The sequence below is a fragment of the Vigna umbellata genome, chromosome 6, assembly GCF_029865625.1.
Source record: "Vigna umbellata cultivar VRB3 chromosome 6, Vumbellata_1.0, whole genome shotgun sequence".
Classification (NCBI taxonomy): domain Eukaryota; kingdom Viridiplantae; phylum Streptophyta; class Magnoliopsida; order Fabales; family Fabaceae; genus Vigna; species Vigna umbellata.
The window spans coordinates 23,723,526-23,747,654 of record NC_142170.1 but is presented as its reverse complement, the minus strand read 5'-3'; the positions used below and the strand labels follow the sequence as shown (position 1 = coordinate 23,747,654).

At 34.0% G+C, this 24,129-nt stretch overlaps 2 protein-coding genes across 2 annotated transcripts; one reads left to right on the top strand and one right to left on the bottom strand.

Moving 5' to 3' along the window:
• Positions 1 to 3,687: 3,687 nt before the first annotated feature.
• LOC124840811 (uncharacterized) lies at positions 3,688 to 5,861 on the bottom strand. The gene is given in 5 exon segments (XM_047316935.2): positions 3,688 to 4,680; positions 5,096 to 5,203; positions 5,288 to 5,499; positions 5,587 to 5,698; positions 5,700 to 5,861. Coding segments are annotated over 5 exon segments (1,317 nt in total). The 3' UTR covers positions 3,688 to 3,957.
• Positions 5,862 to 18,660: 12,799 nt separating this feature from the next.
• On the top strand, positions 18,661 to 23,258 carry LOC124840808 (uncharacterized). Its single transcript, XM_047316933.2, has 5 exons — positions 18,661 to 21,529; positions 21,622 to 21,667; positions 21,752 to 21,865; positions 21,973 to 22,042; positions 22,904 to 23,258. The coding sequence occupies exons 1-4, from the start codon at positions 19,073 to 19,075 to the stop codon at positions 22,029 to 22,031; spliced, it is 2,676 nt and encodes an 891-aa protein (XP_047172889.1). The 5' UTR covers positions 18,661 to 19,072; the 3' UTR covers positions 22,032 to 22,042; positions 22,904 to 23,258.
• Positions 23,259 to 24,129: the final 871 nt, after the last annotated feature.

Sequence of the window (24,129 nt, the reverse complement as noted above, 5' to 3'; positions counted from 1 at the left end):
ATCATGTCAAGATCTCATGCAAGCAGTCTCACTTGACACTCATATAGGTGATTTCATCAAGTGTATGCCGCAAATCATACACCACCCATAAGGGATATGAAAATCATTAAAAACTTTGTTTAAACTAAAATTCTTTCACCACATAGAATTTTAATAACAAAGTTTAGCCTCTCAATAATGCAGTCTTTATCACTTTCACACACACCACAAGAATATACATAATTGATTAAAATCAATTTAGTGCTATCAGAACTAACAAGTGACTTGTTTTTACCCATGTGAACCTTATTCATGGGATCTCCAATCACAAAGGTTGAATTACCATCATTTATTTGTTTGCAAGTGGCTTAAGTCTTATTCCCCTCGATTTTTCTAATATCATTTGTCTTCCGAGGGTTTTGTCAGAGGATCTGCTAGATTCCATTTTGACTTCACATAATCAATTTAGCAGTTGCTTCACCAAATTGTGCCTCAATTGTATATATCTATTTTTTCCATTGTAATTCTTGTTTTTAGCTATAGCTATTGTCGATACGCAATCATAGTGTATTGATATCGATGAGGTTGGTTTCATTCCTAGTGGAATGTTCGCTAAGAAGTTTTTCAACCACTCAACCTCATTTTCAGTCATTTCAAGAGCAACAAGCTCAGATTCCATTATTGATCTTGAAATATTTGTTTGCCTGACTAATCTCCATGTAATCACACCACCCCCAAGTGTGAATACAGAACTATTAGTGGATTTTGTCTCATCTGAATCAAAGATCCAGTTAGCATCATTGTACCCTTTTAGTACAGCTAGTTCCACTGTATTCAATGGCATAATCCATTGAACCTCTTAACTATCTCATAAGCCTAGCAAGTGCATTCCATTGTTCCTGATTTGGACATTGAGGTACCTACTCAATCTACCTACTGCATAAGCAATATCAAGTCTAGAAAAACTTATCAAGTACAATAAGCTCCCAATTATCTGGGCATACTAAGGCTGAGATATAGATTCTCCTTTATTTATTATTTATTTTTTTTATTAATTTAGAATTAGCATCATAAGGGGTACTCACTAGTTTGAGGTCATAAAACCTAAACTTCTTAAGAAGTTTCTCAATATATTATTCTTGGGATAGTAATATACTATCTCCCTTCCTTATGATTCTAATACCTAAAATCACATTGGCTTCATCCATATCTTTCATTTCAAAATTTGATCCTAGAAACCTTAATTTTTAAATATTATCCGATTGCATGTGTCAATCATTAACATGTCGTTCATATATAAATACATAACGACATATTCTCTACTTCCAGATTTAGAGTAATATCATTAGGTGAAAAGCCAAATTTATTTCTTCAAGTAATTACGTAAAATTACCTACACCCTCACAATTTTAAAATATTTAAGATTGGTAAACGAGAAAATATCTGGTTGTGTTTTTCTCTTTGTAGGTAAAGTATACGAAAAATTACTTAAGTACCCAACCTCATCTTCCTATTTCTTTTTCTTTATTTGGAGAGGAAAACTTCTCCACCTTTCCTCAAACTTTACAAAGCCTCACGTTGAAAAATTTTGAACGTTGGCATGCTACCATTAGGCAACGTCTCTTTGTAATAATTTAACATTATTACAACATATAGCAACTGCAAAAGTATTTTTATTTTCCAATTATGATTTGAATATCTGCGCACAAAAAAGTTCATGTGGATGAACACTACTTTCTAATTACTAATAAAACGAAGGAAACTTCAAAGCTTATTCAAATTATTATTGAGAATGGAATCTTAAATCTTGACAAATAATGGATGAAGAAGGTTTATGTAATGTTGGGAACAACAAGAAAGAAGAAGACGAAAGGATTAATATTCAAATTGGATTGAAGCAAAAACTCAGCAGGTTGAATGTAAATCACAGTCACTCCCTGATTGCAACGATAAGGAATAACACTAAGATCGTCACCATGGCTCCATCACGTTGTAGAGGTTCAGGATCAAAGAGATTCCTATGTCAGCAGGATCTTCCATGTTTCTAACAGGAAGAATAGAAACGTGGCACACTGTTAGCCACCTCAAACTAAATTGAACGACGTTGGTTTTGAAACTTTCATACATATTTTTTCCTTAAATTTTTATTTTAACTTAAATACACCAAATGTTATTAACATGACAAATATATTTTAAGATCACACTTAGTATTTATACCATTTCATCTTAAAACATCATTTAACAAATAAAAAATTAATATCATTATATTAAAAATACTTTATTGATTTATTTTTTAAGTTTGAAAATTAAAATTTAAAATAAAAACATTTTAATTTTCCATCAAAATTTTATAACTAAAAACATATTTAACTATATTTTCTATAAAATTTTCAATATAAATGTGATTATGATACATAAATAGACATGAATAATTGTAATAAATTAATTCTCACATATTTGTTTACAATTATTTAAATATCATTCAAAATTAATTCTGAATATATTAAATATTTTTGTTTCATTATAATTTACATTTTGTCTCAAATAATATTTAGTTAACGTTAATGTAAAATTTAAAAAAAACATAATGAAGTCATTTTTATAATATACCAATATCTATTTAAAACTAAAAACTGCACTATTTAATTTCAAATTACAAATAAAATATATTTATCCAAAAAAGTTAACAAAAAGTGATTATAAAACATATAACACGAAGATATGTAACAATCCAGATGAATAGAAATTATCTACTAATTCAAGAAGTATCATAAGTGGGTATTAAGGATAAAACTATTAGTTAAAAAATAATGCATTACAATATTCTTCAAAATATCCATACATAGTTCCTCAAAATATAAACTTAAAAAGAGAGGAGCATGCAATACAAAATAAACAATATAAAGTAATTTTCTACATCACCATTCTAGGATTAGATCACAATTAGGTTCTTCACCCTCATTATCCTTTATTCCCTTAAACACAATATCATAACAAACCAAGTTAGTATATTTAAAACAAAAATACTTATAATTAAATCAATTAATTTGGAACACAGAATCACATGCAACAAATTCATTCAATCATACATTCTCGTCTAAACCCATTAAAACAACTACCTCCAAAAGAGATTTCGTATATTGAATCAAAGCTCAATAATTTTACATATATCATAAAAATCCCAATAAATCTATATTTATAAAATCATGGCTTTACCCAACCTTCTTTCTTACATAATAGGATTAACTCCATAATAGGATTAACTCGCTAAGATAGTCAAAAAGATTTCATTTAAAACAAATTCTCATCACAAAAACTTTCATCCATCCATGACTTCTAAAATAATTATTGCAAAAAATAGACAATCCATAATCTACAAATAGCAAAAAGAGTAAAAAATATTTATTCGCATAATAAATTAAAAGAAAAATGTGTAAAAGCACATTCAAAAGAAAAAAAATGCATACAAAGCTAATTTTTGTAAAATTTCGTTACAAATTAACTAGAAATTTAAAAAATAACTAACATGTATATTCTCAACAGAAGTATAAGCTAAACAATTAAATCACTTCTAAAATGACATTATAATTTTATTGATAAAGCATAATTATTGAAATTGAAGAGGACAAATTAACATAAAAATGTACAGTACATTACTAAGAAATGTAAAGGACAGTTTTTTATGAAATATTTACAGTATTGAGAAGGTGGGCTAAAGTGGTTGCAAGTTAGAGATTTCTGTGGGCACATCTTGAGCTTTTCAAGCAATGTCATTAAACATTCTTTTAAAAATAACACAGTTATGGACAAATTGGTTACACGGGGAATAGAAAACCATATCAAATAGCAATTTGATGATCATCTAAACTTTCTATTATAGACATATTGGGAAAAAAAAATCCTAAAGCTGAATTAAGAGTTATGAGGATTATCTTGCACCATGGACTGAAAAAGGAGTGCATAACATCGTCGCACGCATCATTCTTCATCAGAACTGTTATCTCCCCGAAGTTTTGCACCACGGTGAGTTTTTCTTAATCTACTAAACCTGCTCAGACGAACACCAGAAAACCTACCCTTCAAAGCCTTGCTTCTGTCTCTATCTGTCTGAACATTATCACCTGCATATGAAGCTTTGGAGCTGACTGCTTCTTCTCTTTCTCTTTTACAACGTTCTTCCCTTTTCTTTTCCTCATACAACTGTTGTGTCTGTTGGTCGACACAACAAAGTCGACCAAAATAGTACATGGGTTCAATACAGCATGACGAGTAAGCCACAATGCCCTTGAGTCTGGTTGGTTGAACAAGCTTTATAAACTCTTCAATCTCCTCATAGTTGGAGTGATCACAGTAGGGAACTGTGTACATGTACTCGTGAATTTTGTCTGGCGATCCTATGTTTCCAATTTGGTCACCAATCTCTACCTCACTATTTGCACTCCATTTGCCTCTCGTACAACGAGATGATGTCAAAAAGGAACCAGAAAGAAACTCGTTCTTTTGAAGTGATTTCTTTATCCATGGAAGACCCGATGGCAAGATTCCTATAGTTGGGTGCATTGTATTAAATGCCTCTAAAGTTCGAATGCTTAAATTATGTTGAGGAACAGCTCTAACTCTAGTAAGAGACGTGTTCGTTGTAAAAATATCAGGGTAACCAAGAAGATGCATAGTCCGCAACCGCTCTGGCCATACCCAAATCTTCAATTGAAAAACAAAAAACCTCGGTGAAAAACCAAACCATCGTTCGGAATGCTAACTCCAACAAAACATGGTAACGTGGACAAAACACGACAATTAAAACAAACATGGTATGAACATAAGCTTCAATTCTAACAAGACAATCATAGCTGTGTCCATTAAGGTATAAAATCAAACAGTCCCCATAAAAAACGGGAACACCAAGTGGAGTACAGTACTTTTGCCTAAGTTAGCATCCAAGGTTTCAAAAACCAGTAGACAGTTGCAAATATAACCACATCAAGATTTTTTTTAGGATTAAATCAAACAACTTCAAAATAATATTTTCAACTCAAGCACTGTACATTGTAGAGACAAGAAAGACTCCAAGCACACTGGCTTCAATTTTATTTTAAGAGAACGATCGGGAAGATGCCTTGATTTGAAGCGCACGCGAAATTTCAATCAGCAGATCTTCCTTCCCTAAAGTGTTAATCCCGATAATGACTTCATGATCGGGATGCGAAGAAATGATATCTATAACCTGAAATCAGACACCAATCAAATCAAGCAAAAGATAATAACAACAATAATCCATAAGAAGAAGAGACTAGACAATTTGATTGACCTTCTGAGCAGCTACATGGCGAGGCGGAAAATCATAGATAGGACTGGAGTAGGTGTTGTCGAGGTAAACGATGTCAACGACAGGAAGGTTCTGGAGAGCGTGGTCAAGCATGTGACGGGCGTTGGTTGCTCTCTGGCACGTGGCTTCCCACCTGAAGTCGCCGGTATGGAGGAAGCAGCCGAAGTCGCCGCGGAATAGGAGCATGATAGAACCTGTTGGTGGGAAGAATACGAAATGAGTGAAAAAGAGAAATGAAAAGTGCGTGAAGAGTGAAGAGTAGGAGTGATAGGGTTACCGACCGGGGCAGTGACAGGCGTCTATGACGGTGACGTGGATGACGGTGGATGAGAGGGTGAGAGTGAGGGAGGCGCCGGTGTGGAGGATGTGGAGGAGGGAGAGATTGAAGTCGGGGGAGCTTGAAGGGGAGGAGTTTGGCGGTGACGGAGGAGCAGAAGAGGGGTCCGTGGGACCACGTGGAGGTGAGGCCGTGGATGTGGTCGGAGTGGAGGTGGGTGAGAAAGTAAGCTTCGCTTCCTTTTGCCCAACGGTCTACGGAGATTAACCCCTTCTCCATTTTTTGTTCCACGCGTTTGAGAGAGAGCGTTCAGGTTTTGGATTTTTAACTAGCCACCCCGGCTTCTTGCGCGGCAATTTTATTTTTTTGGCGCAGTTTGAAAATTTAAAAACGTGCTCTCAATTTTGAATCAGGTGTACGATTTCTTCATTCAAGCTGTCATCTACATGCATAAGGATAAGAGTATTACGAACTTTTGAGTTAATCAGATATTTTTTTGTTTTTGTTTGGACAATTTGCTCTCTCTTTACTAATAGAATTTTTTCATGTTCAAGGGTCCATTATGTAAGGTAAGACTATCAAAATGTAACTTTTTTTTATAACGATGCTGTAATAATATTTTTTTTTAATAATATTTTAATATTATTTACGTATTATTACGTGATTGATTAAAATTATTTTAAAATTAATAATAATAATCATAAATACTGATATAGTATTAAAATGTGCCGTGAAAGTATCACTATTCTTTTTATTTCTAACTATCGAAATTCTCTCTTGATCTTTATTTATCGCAACAATTTTGTTTTCCAGAATATATTAGGATTTACTTTTCTATCTCTAAATATAGAAACTTATCTGAAAAATATTGATAAAAAAATTATGAGAACATGTTTACGAGACATACGCACGGAAGACATAATTATTGTTAACAAATGTATTTTTTAACTAGTTAGTTTACTACAATTTTTTTGTTATTAGTTAAAAATTTGTATATTGTAATAGACGGTAAGTTTAACCGTCATCTGTAAAAGTTTAACTGTCATCTGTATAACAATGTAAAGGATATTCGGTGTAAGAAATATAAAAAAATGTTTTCTCTATTACAAAATTTCTTCTTTCAATTTTGTAAAGTTTTTACATGGTAACATTAGTTTTTATAGTTTAATCCATTGTGATTTTTATTCTTTTTGCGTTTTCATCATATTTTATTCATCACGATTCTTCTTAGAATGTTTTTCTCTACACCTTCTTTTTTTTCTATACTTCCAATTTTTATTTAATTTCCATTTTTGACCCGTCACAATTCCAACACCAGCGGTCGCACTTCTAACGTCGGTTGAATGTCACCGCGTTTCGAATTGCGATTATTTTTTTAGAATGAATGTTCAGAAACTAGAGTGGAACTTTACGTTGCTTCACGCGATGAAGAGACATGTATAAGAGGGTTCTCAAATTTTGAACCATCTTCTAAAAGTGTTGAGAAAGATAAGATGAGAGGGAAGTATCTTCTCCCTAGATTGTTGGACGATCAATCTTAGACAAACACTGAATACAACAGTTTTCTTCTTGGCCTCTATCTCTTTGGGAAGAAGCTTAATTTTTTGAAGAGATTTATTGGGAGTAAAAGTATGGGAGACATATTGTCTTTGTATTACGAAAATTTTTTTAAGTCTAAAGAATATTGTAGATGGGCATAGTGCTGAAAGTTGAGAACTAAGCGTTGTATATATGGCCGAAAGATATTCACAAGATGGAGGCAACAAGAATTGTTGTCAAGATTATTTTCGTACTTGCCAAGGAAGTGTCACACTGGATTGTTTGAGGTAAGGCTTTGACATAATTCGGTGTATGCCAATCACTTTCGTACAAAGTTTGGGTGAACCGCAACTCGAAATGCGGTGACATCCAACCGATGTTAGAAGTGCGGCAGCCAGCGTTGGAAGTGCGGCAGTGCAAATATAGAAATTAAATAAAAATTGGAGGTGCAGGACGAAATAGGTGAGGTGCAAGGAGAATCACTCTTCTTCCTAATGCATTTCTTGATTCTTCTTATCCCTATTTCATTAGTAGCGGTGCATTGGAATTTCTCTTGTTCTGATTAAAATTGATGGATTTTGTATTGTATGTCGGGATGCTCGGTTAATAAACCGAGTAGGCTAAGGAGCAGCCGTAGTAAACCGATTGGTAAAGACAGTTGCTGAGGTAATTAAAGGTAACAGTCATTAATGGAAAATAAAGAGAAATAATGGCAGCTATTAATGGACAATTAACATATTTGATTTAGTTGTCGTTGTGAGAAATATAAATATAGGTGCATTGCCAAGGTAATGTTTATGTTTTTGACTAATAATCCGATTTAAGCATAACCGTTTGAAACACTCATCTGACTTGAGCGTCGAAGTATTTTTTGCAGGTCCACTCAGAACATACCAATCGACTTCGAGACAGACTAAAATAATTGGGAGATCAAGACTCAACATTATAGCAAAGTTAGGAAGGTTAATCCTCGAACCCGATACCAAAACAAATTCAATTATTATTCTTGGCCTCAGGACAATTCTATTATTCTACACTCAAGGAACAAGTTTCAATTCATTAATGGTACTCTTCTTCACCCACCATGTGGCTCCACCCTATTTGGACATCGGGATTGTTATAACTTCATTATCATGTTATGGTTGGTTTGTTTTATTGATGTAACAATTGCTCAAAGTGTTTGTTGCATGGACACTACTACTAAAATTTGGAATGTTTTGTGCAAAACATAATATCATGGATACGTATTTCGCATCTCATATATTTAAGAAGAAATATATTTTCTTTGTCATGGTCATCTTAGTATATCTATGTATTTTACTCAAATGAAGAATCTTTGGTAAAAATTAGATCAATTTTTTTCATTTACCTTTGTTAGGGATGACAATGTAAGGTGGCCATATGAGTTGGCCTACAAGAAAAAATGTGGGATTCTGACTGACCCCACATAACTTGTAACTTGTGCGACCAATGACAAATGTGGTAAGATATTATGCATGGCCACGTTGTGTAGATTTGCCTTAAATTTTGTCCATTGCTTATGATGTGTCCATTATATGAGTATTGTCTCAATTTGCCACTAATTAAGTTTGCTTTTGGGAGGTTCTTTCATTAGTTCTTCGCTTTATTCAACAACTTTAGTTACTTAAGATTTGGTTTTCTTGTTATTTTAATTATATACATATGCTATGAATTTTTCGACATGCTTATACTTGAAAAAAAATAGAAATTATAAAATTATGAATATTATTTATTTTAAGAATTGGATTTATAAAAATTATTATTTGTACTAATTCAATTAAAGAAAAATAAGGTGTCTAAAATTATTTCAAGAAATAAAGATCAACTAGTGGGCCAAATGTTGTGTATGATAGGTTAGAGAAATTAATCTACATGTCTTATGGGTTCCAAACAAAACAGGACGGGTCGGTTTGCATTGACATGCCTAACATTCATGTTTTTGTGAGATTAATTGTTCTTGCAATCTTCTTCCTACTGTACATTTTATCGTGGTGGTGATTATGTTCCTCAAATTCTTAAAGGGCTTTGTAGAAAAAGATAGGCCTAGTTTCACAATCAAGAGGGGGTGAATTGATTTTAATTAATAAAAATTGTTCTTTTAGAAACCTTCCCAAAATCTTTTATCTTTGATTGGAATGCAAGCAAATAAAGAATGTAATGAAATGAAAGACATAAGGATAGAGAAAACAACACCACAGTTTATACTGGTTCGGCCTCAATGCCTACATCCAGTCTCCTTTCAATCAATTTGAGATTGGAAGTAAATTCATTATATAGATCGAGTTTTACAACAAGCAATACAGAGACACCCTCTATATGTATCCTCCTCTCTAACTCCAAACCTACTATAGTAAAAACACAAAAAGAACAATCCTCTTTTTGCAACCCCTTTGAGATACCACACTCAAAGTAACTAGAACTTCAAAGTTCTCTTCTTGGCCAGCACCAACAGGGAAACCACAATCTCACAAGATTGCAAAGTGATCTGATCTTCCAGTAGTACACCTATCAGTGCACATTGATCAGTCTTTGGTAACTCTTTCAATTCTTCAAAGAATCTTGATGAATAATGTCCAAACATATGAATTCTTGATTCTTGGAGAATTCCTGATGCTCCTCTAATAAATCTCAACAAACTATATTAGATATGAAAGTTATGATTCAATTAAGTTGTTGAAAACAGAAATCATTACGTCTATTTATAGATTTATCATCACTGACGCAATTTAATCGATTACATTATTAATGTAATTGGTTAAGCAATTAACATTGTTGTAACAAAATTACATTTAAAACATTTAACAGATTAAACATTGCATGTAATCGATTAAGTAATTAATGTAAGTCAAAACATTTAAAAATATGATCGTTAAGGTAGTTCAGACTTATTAAGAAAATAAGTTTTCAATCAATGCGCATTTTAATCGATTAAGAAAAGAGTATAATCGGTTAAGTAAAACACTTAAGCAAATTTGAAAACTTTTTCAATCCAAAACTCATCAATGCACTCAGTAAACAAGTAAAGGGAAAGACACAAGTTTTAATTGAATATACATATAATGTAATCGGTTAACGGTTAAAACTTGCAGTTTTGCCACTGTTAAGCAAATATTGATATCTGATGAATCTAACAGATTACATAAACTCTATAATCGATTAATTCATACAGATATGCAATATGCATAGAGTTTTAACATTCTAAATAATGAATATGCATACCACATATATAAACTCGTGTATAACCACAATGAATATGCATAACAAATAGTTCAAGCACAATCAAATATATAATCATCAGCTTTGCTAAATGTGTGCAAGAAACTATTAAAAACATTTCTGCTGTTGTCATAATCAAAAACACATATGGGTTTAGCTTTCACATAGTTCCCCCTATCAACAATCTCCCCCTTTTTTTATGATGCACAACCAAAAACTGCTTTTCCAGTTACTTCTCCCCCTTTGGGAATTAGCAAAAAGATTTCAAGTAACAGGAAAAGAAATGCTTAAAGAGATACATCATAAGAATTTATTACAGACCATTTGCAGAATGTGGTGCTCTCTCTGTCATAATACAGTAACATTTTAAAACAGTTTAAGCATTAGATTGATACTATAATCAAAGCTAAAAGAAATTATATGAACATAGTATAACAGTATAATCAATGTATCGGAGTATGAATAGCATAATGTATACTGAATTCAAGACAATGTATCAAGCAGTAATAGTTTATAACATGTTTATCATGTGCAGTCTTCAAAATACTCAACTTTGTTATGCAACAAATTTAAATCATAGAGTATTATGAATGCATGATATCATTTTAAACAGTATGTATGATACCAGTAGCATAATGAATATATTAGTATAAAGGATTCTGCAACATAAGGTATACTATTAAAGAAAATGATGCATATGTAATGATTTTCAAAAACTGTTTTGAATCAGAATGCAACATTTTGAATCTACTAAATGAATAGGGATAGTTATAGCATGTTAGGAGACATGAATCAGCATAAATGAGTATAAAACCATGTTCTTGATTTTTAATTGATTTCACAAAGAAGATTGATTACCTTTGTTGAACAACTTTCAATCAATTACAGACAAGTGTTATGATCATTTCAACATGTCAAGATCTGTAATAATCTTGCAAACCACAACTTTCTAAACATTGTTGAGTGTTAATCTAATAATACACAGTAGTTGTGATGCAATTTGAAATATCAAGTAAGTATGAATATGCATAATGTATATTATAGTGAAATAACATATTGCATACATACAATAGATTTATCCAACCAGATTCAGTCAATCAATCAACTTAATCATTTAAGTCATCAGTATAAAATATGATCAAAAGTATAATATTTCATTCATTCATAGAAAATATCAAAATAACAGAGTTCAAACAGAAAGGCCTTATGGCCAAATTACATTCATCCAAAAATTCCAAAAAGAATAACCCAAAACAAAATTAAATAATATCATGTCCCTAAGCAAAATGTTTTCATCACTTTCTTTTGGGACATTCTCCACCTCAACCTCATCATCCTCTTCATTCTCCTCATTGCCATCATCAGAATCCTCAATCTATAGCTTTCCTTTAATAGCAACAACATCTTTGTTAATCTTGTCAAATTAAGATTTGCAAAGGATTGACAAAGTATGCATTTGCCTAATCATGTGTTTTTCAAATTCTGATTTAGGCCAGAAAGGAGCAAATGATGATCCATTAGGAGCTTCCTCTTCACCAACCAAATTCTCATCTTTAAAGGCTCATCCATCTCGTCCATGTTGAAGGCCCATGTGATGAAATGTGGTTTTGTAAATGAAATTGCTCTTTCCATAAGATTCACATGATTCTTCAACACACTCCACATTGAAATGGAGAAGCACTTTAGAGATAAACACAACATAAGGTAAGCTGGCAGATTCCAACCTTGTAACCTTAATCATGTTATCAGAGATAGTTGTTGCCTAGTCAGTTTGTATATTTTCGGGTTAAATATGATTTTAGTCCCTAAACTATTGGCCGTTTCTGGTTTTCGTCCCTGTTTCAAAGTAAGGTACAATTTGATCCTCATTCTTTTCGAAAACGTTCGTTTTAGTCCTCGAAAACTAAACACTGTTTAAAAATTTGGTCCTCATTTAGCAACAAATGAGGACTAAAACCAAAATTCCGAGGACTAAAACGAACGTTTCGAAAAGAATGAGGACCAAATTGTACCTTACTTTGAAACAGGGACGAAAACCAGAAACGACCAATAGTTTAGGGACTAAAAACATATTTAACCCTATATTTTCCTTGAGGACATGAAGCAAGCAAAGATCCTCAGTAGTTACTTGCACATGATTGTTGCCCCTTGGTAAAAGAATCCATGTAATAATGAAGGCACAAAGGTGATCGTCCTTTTTCATCCCACCAATTTTGTAATGAGAGTAATCCCTTGGTTCATTTAGATTCCTGAGACAATCTTGATAAACATAGAATTTATGAAAACCTTCAATACCATGATGACATTTCTCACCTCCTGGTCGAAATCGAGCAATGTTAGACCAGACATCGTCTGTCAGCTTGATGCCCATTTCCTATAATTTGCAATTTAGCCTTTTCTTTCTTTTCAAAATTGCAATTCAAACATTAATTTCAGCTGCATCAACAAACATTAGACTATCCAAAATAATTTATGCAACTAAAATCACATTTTAAGCCTCTTTAATTCCCAAACCCGATAAAGCCAATCATGCAAAATCTTATTCAAATCAATCATTTAAGCACAATTATTCCACTAAACTTGTGAAATTAAATCTAAAATATGGGCATAAATATGCACTCATCACCAACCATCTAGATTAGAGCCTCGATATACAGTTCTTCGGCCGAGAGTCTTGATTCTCTTTCTCTGAGACGAAGACGCCGTTTCACAAAGTTTGATGGGTGATTTGAGGCAAATTACTTTGAGAGAGAGAGAGTTGAAGAGTGATTCAAAGTGAAAGTGAGAAGAGCAATTTGACAGATTAAGGTTTTTGATAAATGGAAACTATGGAGGGAAACCTAAATTCAAATTTCAAATCAATCACACTTCAATCGATTGCCCTAATTGTCTAAACGATTAAATTCGTTTTTCTCACTAAACCAATAATTCATAGTAAATAGTGACAAACCCTAATCGATTATATTAGTTCCTTAACTGATTACACTGCAACTAATCTTAAATTTTGAAAATCAGTTAAACACTAAGAAAAGTTTAATCGATTACATTAATACGCGAAAATAGATTTTCAACAAATTTCACCATAATCAAGCACAAATCAATCATACACATCAATATGAATGTCACAAATTAAGAATGATGCATGATTGATAGAAATGATGCTGAGTTACCACATGCAGTCCTCAAGAAGTAATGAGCTTTCCTTTGTCCCTTTCTTTTGAGTCCTAGTCTACCACCAGTTCTGTTCATTTTCCTGCAAAAGTATCATAAGGTTTGGTAGTAGGTACCCAAATGAACTTGAGGCCTTTCACGTTAGTAACATTGATTGGCTTCTTAGGAATCCAATGAAACTTTCCCTTTGGAATACCAATCCTCTTATAGTAACAAGACATGGAAATATGCCCAATAGTGTTACAGTTAAAACACGTAATAAAAAAAAGTTTACTAAGATCAGAAAACTTCTTAGCATTTATTTTATTGCTTTTACTGGTATACCTTATGCCTTGTTTATTGATTACTCTTCTTTGTGATGCTATAATAACTTCTAAATTAGATTTACCAAGAGTAAATTTAGAAAGTGTGTTAGTCAAGTAATATATCTTTTCTACATGAGAAGGGAAATCTGTACAATCTTTGACAATAGTTTTAACTTCAGAATTAGCAGTATCAACAGATTGTAAAGTAGTAGTAAGATCATTTTTGAAGCATGCATTTTCTTCAACAAGGTTATTAATTCTATATTCAAAATCCCTTTTTTCACTATTCAATCGGTTAACCTTGTATTGGAGTTTTATGACTTCTGCATGTAGTTCTTGAAAGACATCCAGTAGTTGATCATATTTGACTTGTAATGGTTCGTCATTGAAATTGCTTTCATTGTTTCCAGAATTTACTGAACCTGCCATAAGTCACAAATTTGTCTCTTCCTCCAGACTTTGATCATCCTCATCACTAGAAGAGCAACCTGAGTCACATTCCTCCCAAGCAATGTAGGCTTTTCTTTGCTTATTTTTGCTCCTGTCTTGATTGTATCTTTCATCATTTTTCTACTTATGTTTCAAGGCAGGGCATTTAGGTTTAATATGACCTTCTTTGCCACATTCATAACAGGTGGGAGTAACATTTTTGCTTCTTCTTTTGATTCCCTTGGCATTACTTGCAAAATCAGATACATTTTTTATGGATTTCATAAATCTAGAGAATTTCTTTACCATCATATTCAGTACTTCTTTTTCTGGTAAATCCGCATTTGAATCTAATATTATGCTTTCTTGGAGCGTTCTTGCTAGAAATCTTGAGGGCAATTGAATGCTTTTGTTCAGTTTCTTCTTCTTCCCTCAATCTTTCCAATTCCAACTCATGTTCCCTGAGCTTACCAAACAATGTTGTCGTGTTCATAGTGGTCAAATCTCTAGATTCATAAATGGCAGTCACTTTTGGTTGACAACTTCTATTCAGACTCTTTAAGATCTTGATGTTGATCTCCTCTTTATCAAAAGTCTTTCCGAGAGCCACAAGGTGATTAACAATGTGTGTGAACCTCTTCTGGACATCATAGATGTTTTCTCCAGGCTTCGTCCAAAACATTTCGTACTCCTGGACAAGAGCGTTGTTTTTGGCCCTCTTCACTTCATCAGTGCGCTCATGAGTCACTTCTAGAACATCCCACATATTCTTGGTAGTTAAGCAAGTGGATATCCTGAAAACCCCCCAATGGTTAGAGTAGAAGAAATAATATTTTTAGCTTTAACATCATAGTGTGTCCTTCTACTTTCATCAAGGTTCCACTCAAAGAAGTTATTTGTCACAGTCTTTCCATCAACAAACTTTGTTGGCTCATAGGGACCATTTATCATTGCATTCCAAACACCTTTATCCACTGATTTCAAGAAAATTTTCATTCTAATTTTCCAAACGGATAATTTTCTCCCGCAAACATAGGGGGTCTGTTTGTAGAAGCACCTTCTCCAAAAGTTTGATAAACAGATGCCATCAGGATCAAAATAATCCATTACACTGAAACCATAATCGATTAGAATTTGAGCAAAATTCAAATTCTCAACTCTCGTGCCAATTGTAGAAAAAGTTAGGTATAGTTTCTCAACTAAGACGGGGGGTGATTTGGTTTTGATTAATAAAAATTGTTCTTTTAAAAACCTTTTCCAAATCTTTTATCTTTTCTTGGAATGCAAGCAAATAAAGAATGTAATGAAATGAAAGAGATAAATGATAGAGAAAAAAACACCACAATTTATATTAGTTCGACCTCAATGCCTACATCCAGTCTCATTTCAATCAACCTGAGATTGAAAGTAAATCCACTATATAGATCGAGTTTTACGACAACCAATACAGAGACACCCTCTCAATGTATCCTCCTTTCTAACTCCAAATCAACTATAGTAAAAATACGAGAAAAACAATCCTCTTTTTGCAACCCCTTTGAGATATCACACTCAAAGTAACAAGAACTCCAAAGTTCTCTTCCTACCAAGTAGCAACAGAGAAACCACAATCTTACAAGATTGCAAAGTGATATGATCTTCAGGTAGTACACCTATCAGTGCAGATTGATGAATTTTTTATAGCTCTTTCAATTCTTCAAAGAATCTTGATGAATAATGTCCAAACGTATGAATTCTTAATTCTTGGAGAATTCCTGACGCTCCTGTAATAAATCTCAACAAACTATATCAAATATGAAAGTTATGATTCAATTAAGTTGTTGAAAACATAAAGCATTGCGTCTATGTAATCAATTAAGCAATTAACAATGTTGTAACAAAAATACATTTAAAACATTTAACAGATTAAACATTGCATGTAATCGATTAAGTAATTAATCTAAGTCAAAACATTTAAAAATATGACCGTTAAGGTAGTTAAGAGTTATCAAGAAAGCAAGTTTTCAATTAATGCGGATTTTAACCGATTAAGAAAATAGTGTAAACGGTTAAGTAAAACACTTAAGCAAATTTGAAAACTTTTTCAATCCAAAACTTATTTATGCACTCAATAAACAAGTCTAGGCAAATACACAAGTTTTAATCGATTATACATATAATGTAATTGGTTAAAACTTGCAGTTTTGTCACTGTTAAACGAATACTGATATATGATGAATATAACACATTACATAAACTCTATAATCGATTAATTCATATAGATATGCAATGTGCATAGAGTTTTAACATTCTAAACAATGAATATGCATACCACAAATGTAAACTCATGTATAAACACAATGAATATGCATAACAAATAGTTCAAACACAATCAAATATATAATCATCAGCTTTACTAAATATGTGCAAGAAACTATTAAAAACATTTTTGTTGTTGTCATCATCAAAAACACATATGAGTTTATCTTTCACATAGCTCCCCCTATCCACAATCTCCCCTTTTTTTGATGATGCACAACAAGAAACTAATTTTCCAGATACTTCTCCCCTTTTGGGCATTAGCAAAAAAAATTTCAAGTAAGAGGAAAATAAGTGCTTAAAGAAATACATCATAAGAATTTCTTACAAACCATTTGGAGAATGTGATGTTCCCCCTATCATAATGTAGTAGCACTTTTAAACAGTTTGAGCATTAGATTGATACCAGAACATAGGTTGATGTCTTTGATGTCTTCTTGTCAGAACAAACTTGCTTTATAGAGCGTTATCAAAAATAAATTAGACTGTTCATTTGGCATGAATTTTGGTGAACGAAACATTTTGCTAATGTCTTCTTCCCAACATTCATTTTTGACTTGAATTGGATGGAACAGATGAAATATCCTTTATAAAGTAGAATAAATATCTACACAACAGATATGTCCTTTTTCCTATTTAACTTATTGCTTTAAAATTTTGAGCATTTAATGACATTCAATGTTTGTTCAAAACAATAAGATTTTTATTTTTTCTACCATTTTGACTGTTTGAGTTTTCTAGTAATAATACTAAATGTTTCATGGAAGTTTCATCGCTGAATAAGAGTGTGTTTAACATGCGGTATCATTTGGAGGTTTTTTTAGTTAGTATTTGTTTGATAAATACTTATTATATTCAAGAGTACATTTAGTGGAATATCTTTTATCATGTGAAAAATGTAATGATTAAATCTATATTTTTCATACCAAAATTATTCATCTTATTGTGTTAATATTTTTTCTAAATTAACTTTACACCTAATGGTTTTTAGTTTTTTTTTGTTAGATTTCATTCGTTAACCTCAAGGCATATGACCCTTATAATTTAAGATTGTTTTTAAAAATTTATAAGTCAAAAAACATCGGTTAATAATAAAAATAGTAAATATTGTGTTTTTAAATAGTTTTTTTTTTCTATTTTTAATCTATCAAAATCATTTTTGGTGAGGAGAAGAATTAAAAGTTCTAGAAAAAAAGAAAAATGTAAATTACTACATTTTTTATATTTACATTAAAAAAATGTAGAAGTACACTATCTCTAGTTTTATTAAGCTTTTCTTCTATTAGAGATATTTATACCATTCATTGTATTTTTTATTTTTTTAACTTGTTACCTAATAAGAAATTCTTTATTTTATTTTCTCTCCTAGAAAATATTTTAAAAACAATAATTCATTATTAATTTTTATTTATTTTGTTAGCATCAATTAGATTGTTGATGGGATATTTTTTATTTTTTTTCTTCTTATATATATAAAAATATATTGTGTTTCTTTTATATCTATACAATACCTTTTTGTTTTATTTTTTTTATAACTATAGTCTATCTGAAAGTTAATATAATTGAAATTACATAATGTCTGGGCATATTTGTTCATGAAAAGAAATTAACATTAAAAAAATTAATTTCAATTTCTTTAGAGACTAATGAAAAATTTATGATAATGTAGAAAGACTTTGATCATAATAAACATAAAGCCCACGAAAGGCCTACCCAATACCAACCCTGCCCAAACTTCTTAATAGAAAACTTCCAGTCTCCAATCGCGAAGAGGGCGCGTGGGTAAACCTTCCGGGTACTGGACGGCACCAGCCAAACGGGAACCCACTAAATCGGAGAGTATCTAGCACGCGCAGCTTAACAACCTGTGATAACTTTAAAAATTCTTGCACACAAAACTCCCCGCCATTAAAGTCCCTTACTCTCTCACGCTCACGTGAGTCCCACGCAAGATATCACAAGATATCACGTTGTTCCCATTGGTGCGTTTAATTCACGTTGAGAGAACGCGAATGAGTCCACGTCCACAAGTTTCGGTGTTATAATGCTTCTTGGGCACGGCTCTTTGTTGCATCCCAAACGCTTAGCCTGGTCCACGCTTCCCCACGAACGCACCGTTGTCGTACACCTGTGACGATTCGATAAAACGACTAGCGTTTCAAGAAAGAGAGAGAAAGACGAAGCGTTTTAGAGAGAGAAACAGAGAAAGAGAGAGTTCACGAGCGTGTGTATGTATGTGTGCGAGATCTGATCGAAAACAAGGTAATTGAGCTTTGAAACCCTACTACTGATTTTTCTCTACGATTTGTTTGTCAAGATTCTGATTCTTCCTTTCTGAGGAGGTTCTGAGTGAGGCGTGAAAATTTTCATGGTGGAAGGAAGCCCTAAGAATTTCTAGGGTTTGGTTTCTTGTTTCTTGTTTTTTTGTGTGTGATTTTTTGATTTGTTGGTGCGTAAAACCCTAGGATTTCGGGGATTTGGGATTGGTGTTAGGATTAGGGTTTTGGATTTATGGCTTCGGGGCCAGTGGTTGGAGGGGATGACGAAGCCAAAGAGAAACAGAGATTTGGAGAGAGGAAGGTTTACACGAGGAGGAAAGTGCTCAAAGGTCAGAAGAAAGACCCTAACGCCCCAAACACTGTTGCTTCCACCACTGAAAATAACGCCACAACCACTTCTACCGTTACCAATGACAGTATCAATAACAGAACTGTCCAGAAGAGCAAAGTTGGTGAGTCTGGTGCGGCCAAGAGCAATAGTGAGAACGTTGTGGTCCAGCCTCCTGAACAGTCTGCCGTGGAGAAGGATACTGCTCAGCCTCAAGTGAGTTCAAGATTAGAGGATGGGATTTTGGGGCAGAACCCATTGGAGGAGGATCAGATGCAAGTGAGTTTAAGACTGGAGAATGGGAATACAGTTCAAACACCACTGGAGGATCAGGATATGACACTGACAGAAGGGAGTTCAAGAAAGGAGGATGAAAATATAACTCAGCCTCATTTGGAGGATGGGAATATGGTTCTGTCCAATGGGAATTTGAGGTTGGAGGATGGGAATATGGCCCAGCCTCAGGCGAATTCAAGATTGGAGGATGTGAACATGTCCCAAATTCAAGAGGGTGGGAATATGGCTCAGCCTCAAGTGAGTTCAAAGTCAGAGGATGGGAGTGCAGCTCTGCCACACACGGGTTCAAGGTCAGAAGATGGAAACACAGCCCAGCCACGAGTGTCACTGGATGGGAATATGACTCAACCACAATTGAGTTCAAGATCAGAGGATGGGAATATAGCTCAGATACAAGTGAGTCCTAGGTCAGAAGATGTCAACATGGTTCAGCCGCAAGAGAGTTCAAAATTGGAGGGTAAAAAGTCCCCTCAGCCAGAAGTGAATTCAAGAATGGAGGATGGGAATTCACCCCAGCTGCAAGTGAACTCAAGATTGGTGGGTGGGGTTTTGCCTCTGTCACATGTAAATTCAAGATGGGATGGGGATACAGTTCAACCACCAGTAGTGCTGGTCTCTGATGACTTGTATAATCGGCAGCGTGATGAACCTTCTAGCCTCAATGTTGAGCAGGAGGATGATGGACCTTTAAGCCCCAGCCCTCATCAGGAGGCAGTTCCTAGCACCCGAGGCCTTCCATTGGGGAATGGGGTTGTGGAGCCTCGACAGAGGGATCGAATCAAGATAAGCTTGTCCTCAAAATCAAAACAGCAAATACGGGAGATTCGGTGGAAGCTTGAAAGTGAGCTTGATGTTGTAAGAAGTTTGGTTAATAGGATTGAAGTGAAGCAGAGGCAAGTTGGTGGATATCGCAACTCAAATGTCCTGGTTGCTAGTGGGATGGATAATGTGGGTGGAGCAAAGCGTGCTCACTCAGAGGTGGCATCTGTTGGTGTTCCAAGGGAACCTGCCAGTTCTAGGCCTTTGCACCAGTTAAGTTTGTCAATGTTGGAGAATAGTCAGGGGATTGGTGAAACTGTTGAGAAGGAGAAGAGGACACCTAAAGCAAACCAATTTTATCGTAACTCAGAGTTCTTGCTTGCGAAAGATAAATTTCCCCCAGCAGAGAGTAACAAGAAATCAAAGTTGAATTGGAAGAAACAAGGTGGTGGAGAAATGCGACATGGTTTTGGGATGGGATCTAAGTTTTTCAAAAGCTGTAGTTCACTGCTTGAAAAATTGATGAAACACAAGCATGGTTGGGTGTTTAATGCTCCTGTTGATGTTGAGGGTCTTGGTTTGCATGATTATTTTACTATCATCACTCATCCAATGGACTTGGGAACTGTAAAGTCAAGGCTGAACAAGAATTGGTACAAATCACCAAAGGAATTTGCAGAGGATGTGAGACTCACTTTTAATAATGCCATGACATATAATCCAAAGGGACAAGATGTTCATATAATGGCAGAGCAGTTAGCAAAGATATTTGAAGACAGATGGGCTATAATCGAGTCAGATTATAATCGGGAGATGAGATGTGGGTTTGATTATGGAGCAGCTCCCCCTGCACCTTCACCTTTATCAAGAAGGGTTTCTGCTTTTACACCACCACCACATCTTGATATGAGACGGATTTTGGATAGATCAGAATCAATGACACAGACTCCAAAACCTATGAGCTTTACTCCGTCAAGTAGAACCCCAGCCCCAAAAAAACCAAAAGCAAAAGATCCTTACAAAAGAGACATGACATTTGAGGAAAAACAAAAACTAAGCACTAACCTTCAGAGTTTACCTTCAGAGAAGCTTGATGCTATTGTACAAATCATTAAGAAGAGAAATTTAGCACTTGATCAACATGATGATGAAATTGAAGTAGACATTGATAATGTGGATGCTGAAACACTCTGGGAGCTTGATAGATTTGTGACCAACTATAAGAAAAGTTTGAGCAAAAATAAAAGGAAGGCTGAACTTGCACGAGCTCGAGCAGAAGCCTTGCAGCAGAATGCCATCCAGAAGGTAAATAATACAATTTTTACTTCTATATTGCCTTGCTCACTTTGGGGAGCAATTATTCTAAGTGTTTGTTTTTTATTTTTTGCCTTCTGCAGAGCCAGGCACCAGCTATAGAAGAGATTCCAAAGGAAATACAAACAGGTGAACTTCTTAGAATCAGGTTTGTTGTTTTTGGATTGTTGATCTCCTCTGTTTTTTAATTGAAATCATTGACTCTGTGTACAGATGAAAGGAATGTTCCCCAATCATTGCCTGTGCAAGGGGGAAATCAAGCTGACAACGGGAGTAGGTCAAGCAGTTCAAGTAGTTCCAGCAGTGATTCTGGATCTTCTTCAAGTGGTACATTGATCAAGATTTATCGTCTATCTTACACGTTATTTGTTCATATACATGCTTTGGATTGTTGAAATCAAATGCGTCTTTCTCATTTGTATGTGGTGTTGCAGATTCTGATAGTGACAGTTCCTCAGCGTCTGGATCTGATGCAGGGTCACAAGGAACCTAAATATGCTGCTGGTAGAGTTACAGCCCTTTTATCTTAATATTGTGCTCTATGGCTTCGTATTGTTCAGTAATCATTTGCTCATGTGATATTATCTGCACTTTTTCCTTTCCATTCTAAAGAGAGATGTATGTATTGTCAAGCTGTTTTTTAAAGAAAATGAGCGATGATTTTGTTGCTTATGAATGATCACTGTTTGTTTGTCATAACGTGTTGTTGAGTACGCTTTGTATGTGTTGCATTTGATTCAGTCATGGGATTAGTTTGGATGTTTGTCTTTATTGTTGGAAGTTGGTGGCCATCTGGTAGTGTTCATAATCAGTTAGTTTTTGTCAGAATAAGATTTTAAGCTATTGTAGTTTTGAATCTGAATTTGACAACCTCACTGTACAAGTTTTTATAATATGTAGTTGGTTCTGAAAAATGCTGTTTCTTGTTTTCTATTAGTTACCATCCGTGTATATTCGATATGCTTCACTATGAGGATCTTTTTATTTAACCTTGATCGGTGCAGCTTTAAATTGAACTCCTTAAGGTTTTTTCCGAATCTCGAAACTTGATTTTTAAAATTGGAGTTAAAATGCTTACCATGGAGCATAGTGCCTCAGACGTCTACTGAAATAATATCTCCTGTCTTCTGAGCCCCAAAAGAAATAGCATAGCTTCAGGAACATTTCCAGTTTTTCGTGTGTGCACTTCACAGCATGATTTTTTATGATGCATTCTTGAATTTCGTACACCCGTGCTCCTGCACATTCGATTACCTGCCTGAAGCTTATTTTTCTTAATATGCTTGTTGAAGTCATTAATAATAGAAGTTTTGGGATTGATCTTTGCTAACTATTTTTCCCATTATCTTTTTTTTTACGTTGCAGATCTCAGAATTTTAGAGTAGAGAGTGTCTTGATGCCCGCCTAGTTTGGTTTTTGAAGCTTCTAGATTATTAGTTTAACTGTTGGATTGTAGATGAAGCATTGTGAAGGCCAGCGGTGATCCTACTGATGCAGCATGGGATATTTTCTTCCCTTTCGTTTGAACTTGCTCAACTTGTGCTTGGCCTTCTCTTCTAGTTGGCATTCTCGACACGAATTCTTGTATAATATTTGGTAGAATGTGATGATAGTTAGGTAGTTAATTTTCCGTAGCATGTGTACATTGCTAACTACTGCTGCGCAAGCATTGACTTCCATTGATAACATGTTTTTTAATTATGTGCTAGCAGATTCAAGATCTTGGTGCCATACGAAGATAATATGTAATTCCTTGTTCTTGAAAATCTTATTCCGTGTAGTTTGTAACCGTTAAAATGCAAGGGAGGATCTTATTCCATTGATAACAGTTTTTTTCTACCTTTCACTCCCTGCATTTCATCATCTTAGAAATCTCGTAATTAATTTCAATATATTAATCGATGATGAAAAAAAAATGTTTAAAATGAAAATGTATCAACTAATCATAAGAGGTAGTATTTTTTTTTTGTTTTATTTTAAAAAGGATGCCTAAGCATAAGATTGCAGGCCTACGGGTTTGTTGTTGGGTCTTCTATCTTTACTTTTCTCTGCCTCCTATCAATTGTTGGTGTTGTTGTCTGGATTGTTGGGTACAACAATAATACTCTTCTATTTCTCTCCCTCTCTTTTCATGGTTGTCCTATTGGCATTTAGTTTGTTTTTGGTACATACACACCTGCACTCTGGATGTGATCTGATTGTGAGAAAAACAAAATTTTGGTTATATATGCAGGTTGTTCCTGACATGCATATGCCCCTGCTACTTCTGCCTGACCATAATAGTTCTTGATTCTCAGATCATGGACTGGTTCAGCTCTCAGATCCCTTGCTGATCTGTTCTTTGATTCTTTCTTTCTTCTGGCAAGAAAAAAAAAAAGACTTGATTCTCTTGGTGTTCGTTGATGTATCCTTTGTCTTCTTGCCTGTTTCTGTGGTTTCAGGAGTGGGGATTTCATGTCTGTCGGTGATATTCGTGAGTGATCTTTTGGTTTCTTTGTCGAATTCGTAGCAGTGTTGGTTTCACTGAAAATTTAACAACACAGTATGCTTCTTAAAGCATTGAAATTAGAGAGATAACATATTGTTATCAG

What these genes read in the sequence shown, in the direction of transcription:
- LOC124840808 (XM_047316933.2), top strand. Translation starts at nt 19,073, where the DNA reads ATGGCTTCGGGGCCAGTGGTTGGAGGGGATGACGAAGCCAAAGAGAAA. An exon ending in AGCAGAATGCCATCCAGAAG is followed by an intron (nt 21,530 to 21,621) that starts GTAAATAATACA and finishes TGCCTTCTGCAG; the next exon opens with AGCCAGGCACCAGCTATAGA. An exon ending in TTCTGGATCTTCTTCAAGTG is followed by an intron (nt 21,866 to 21,972) that starts GTACATTGATCA and finishes GTGGTGTTGCAG; the next exon opens with ATTCTGATAGTGACAGTTCC.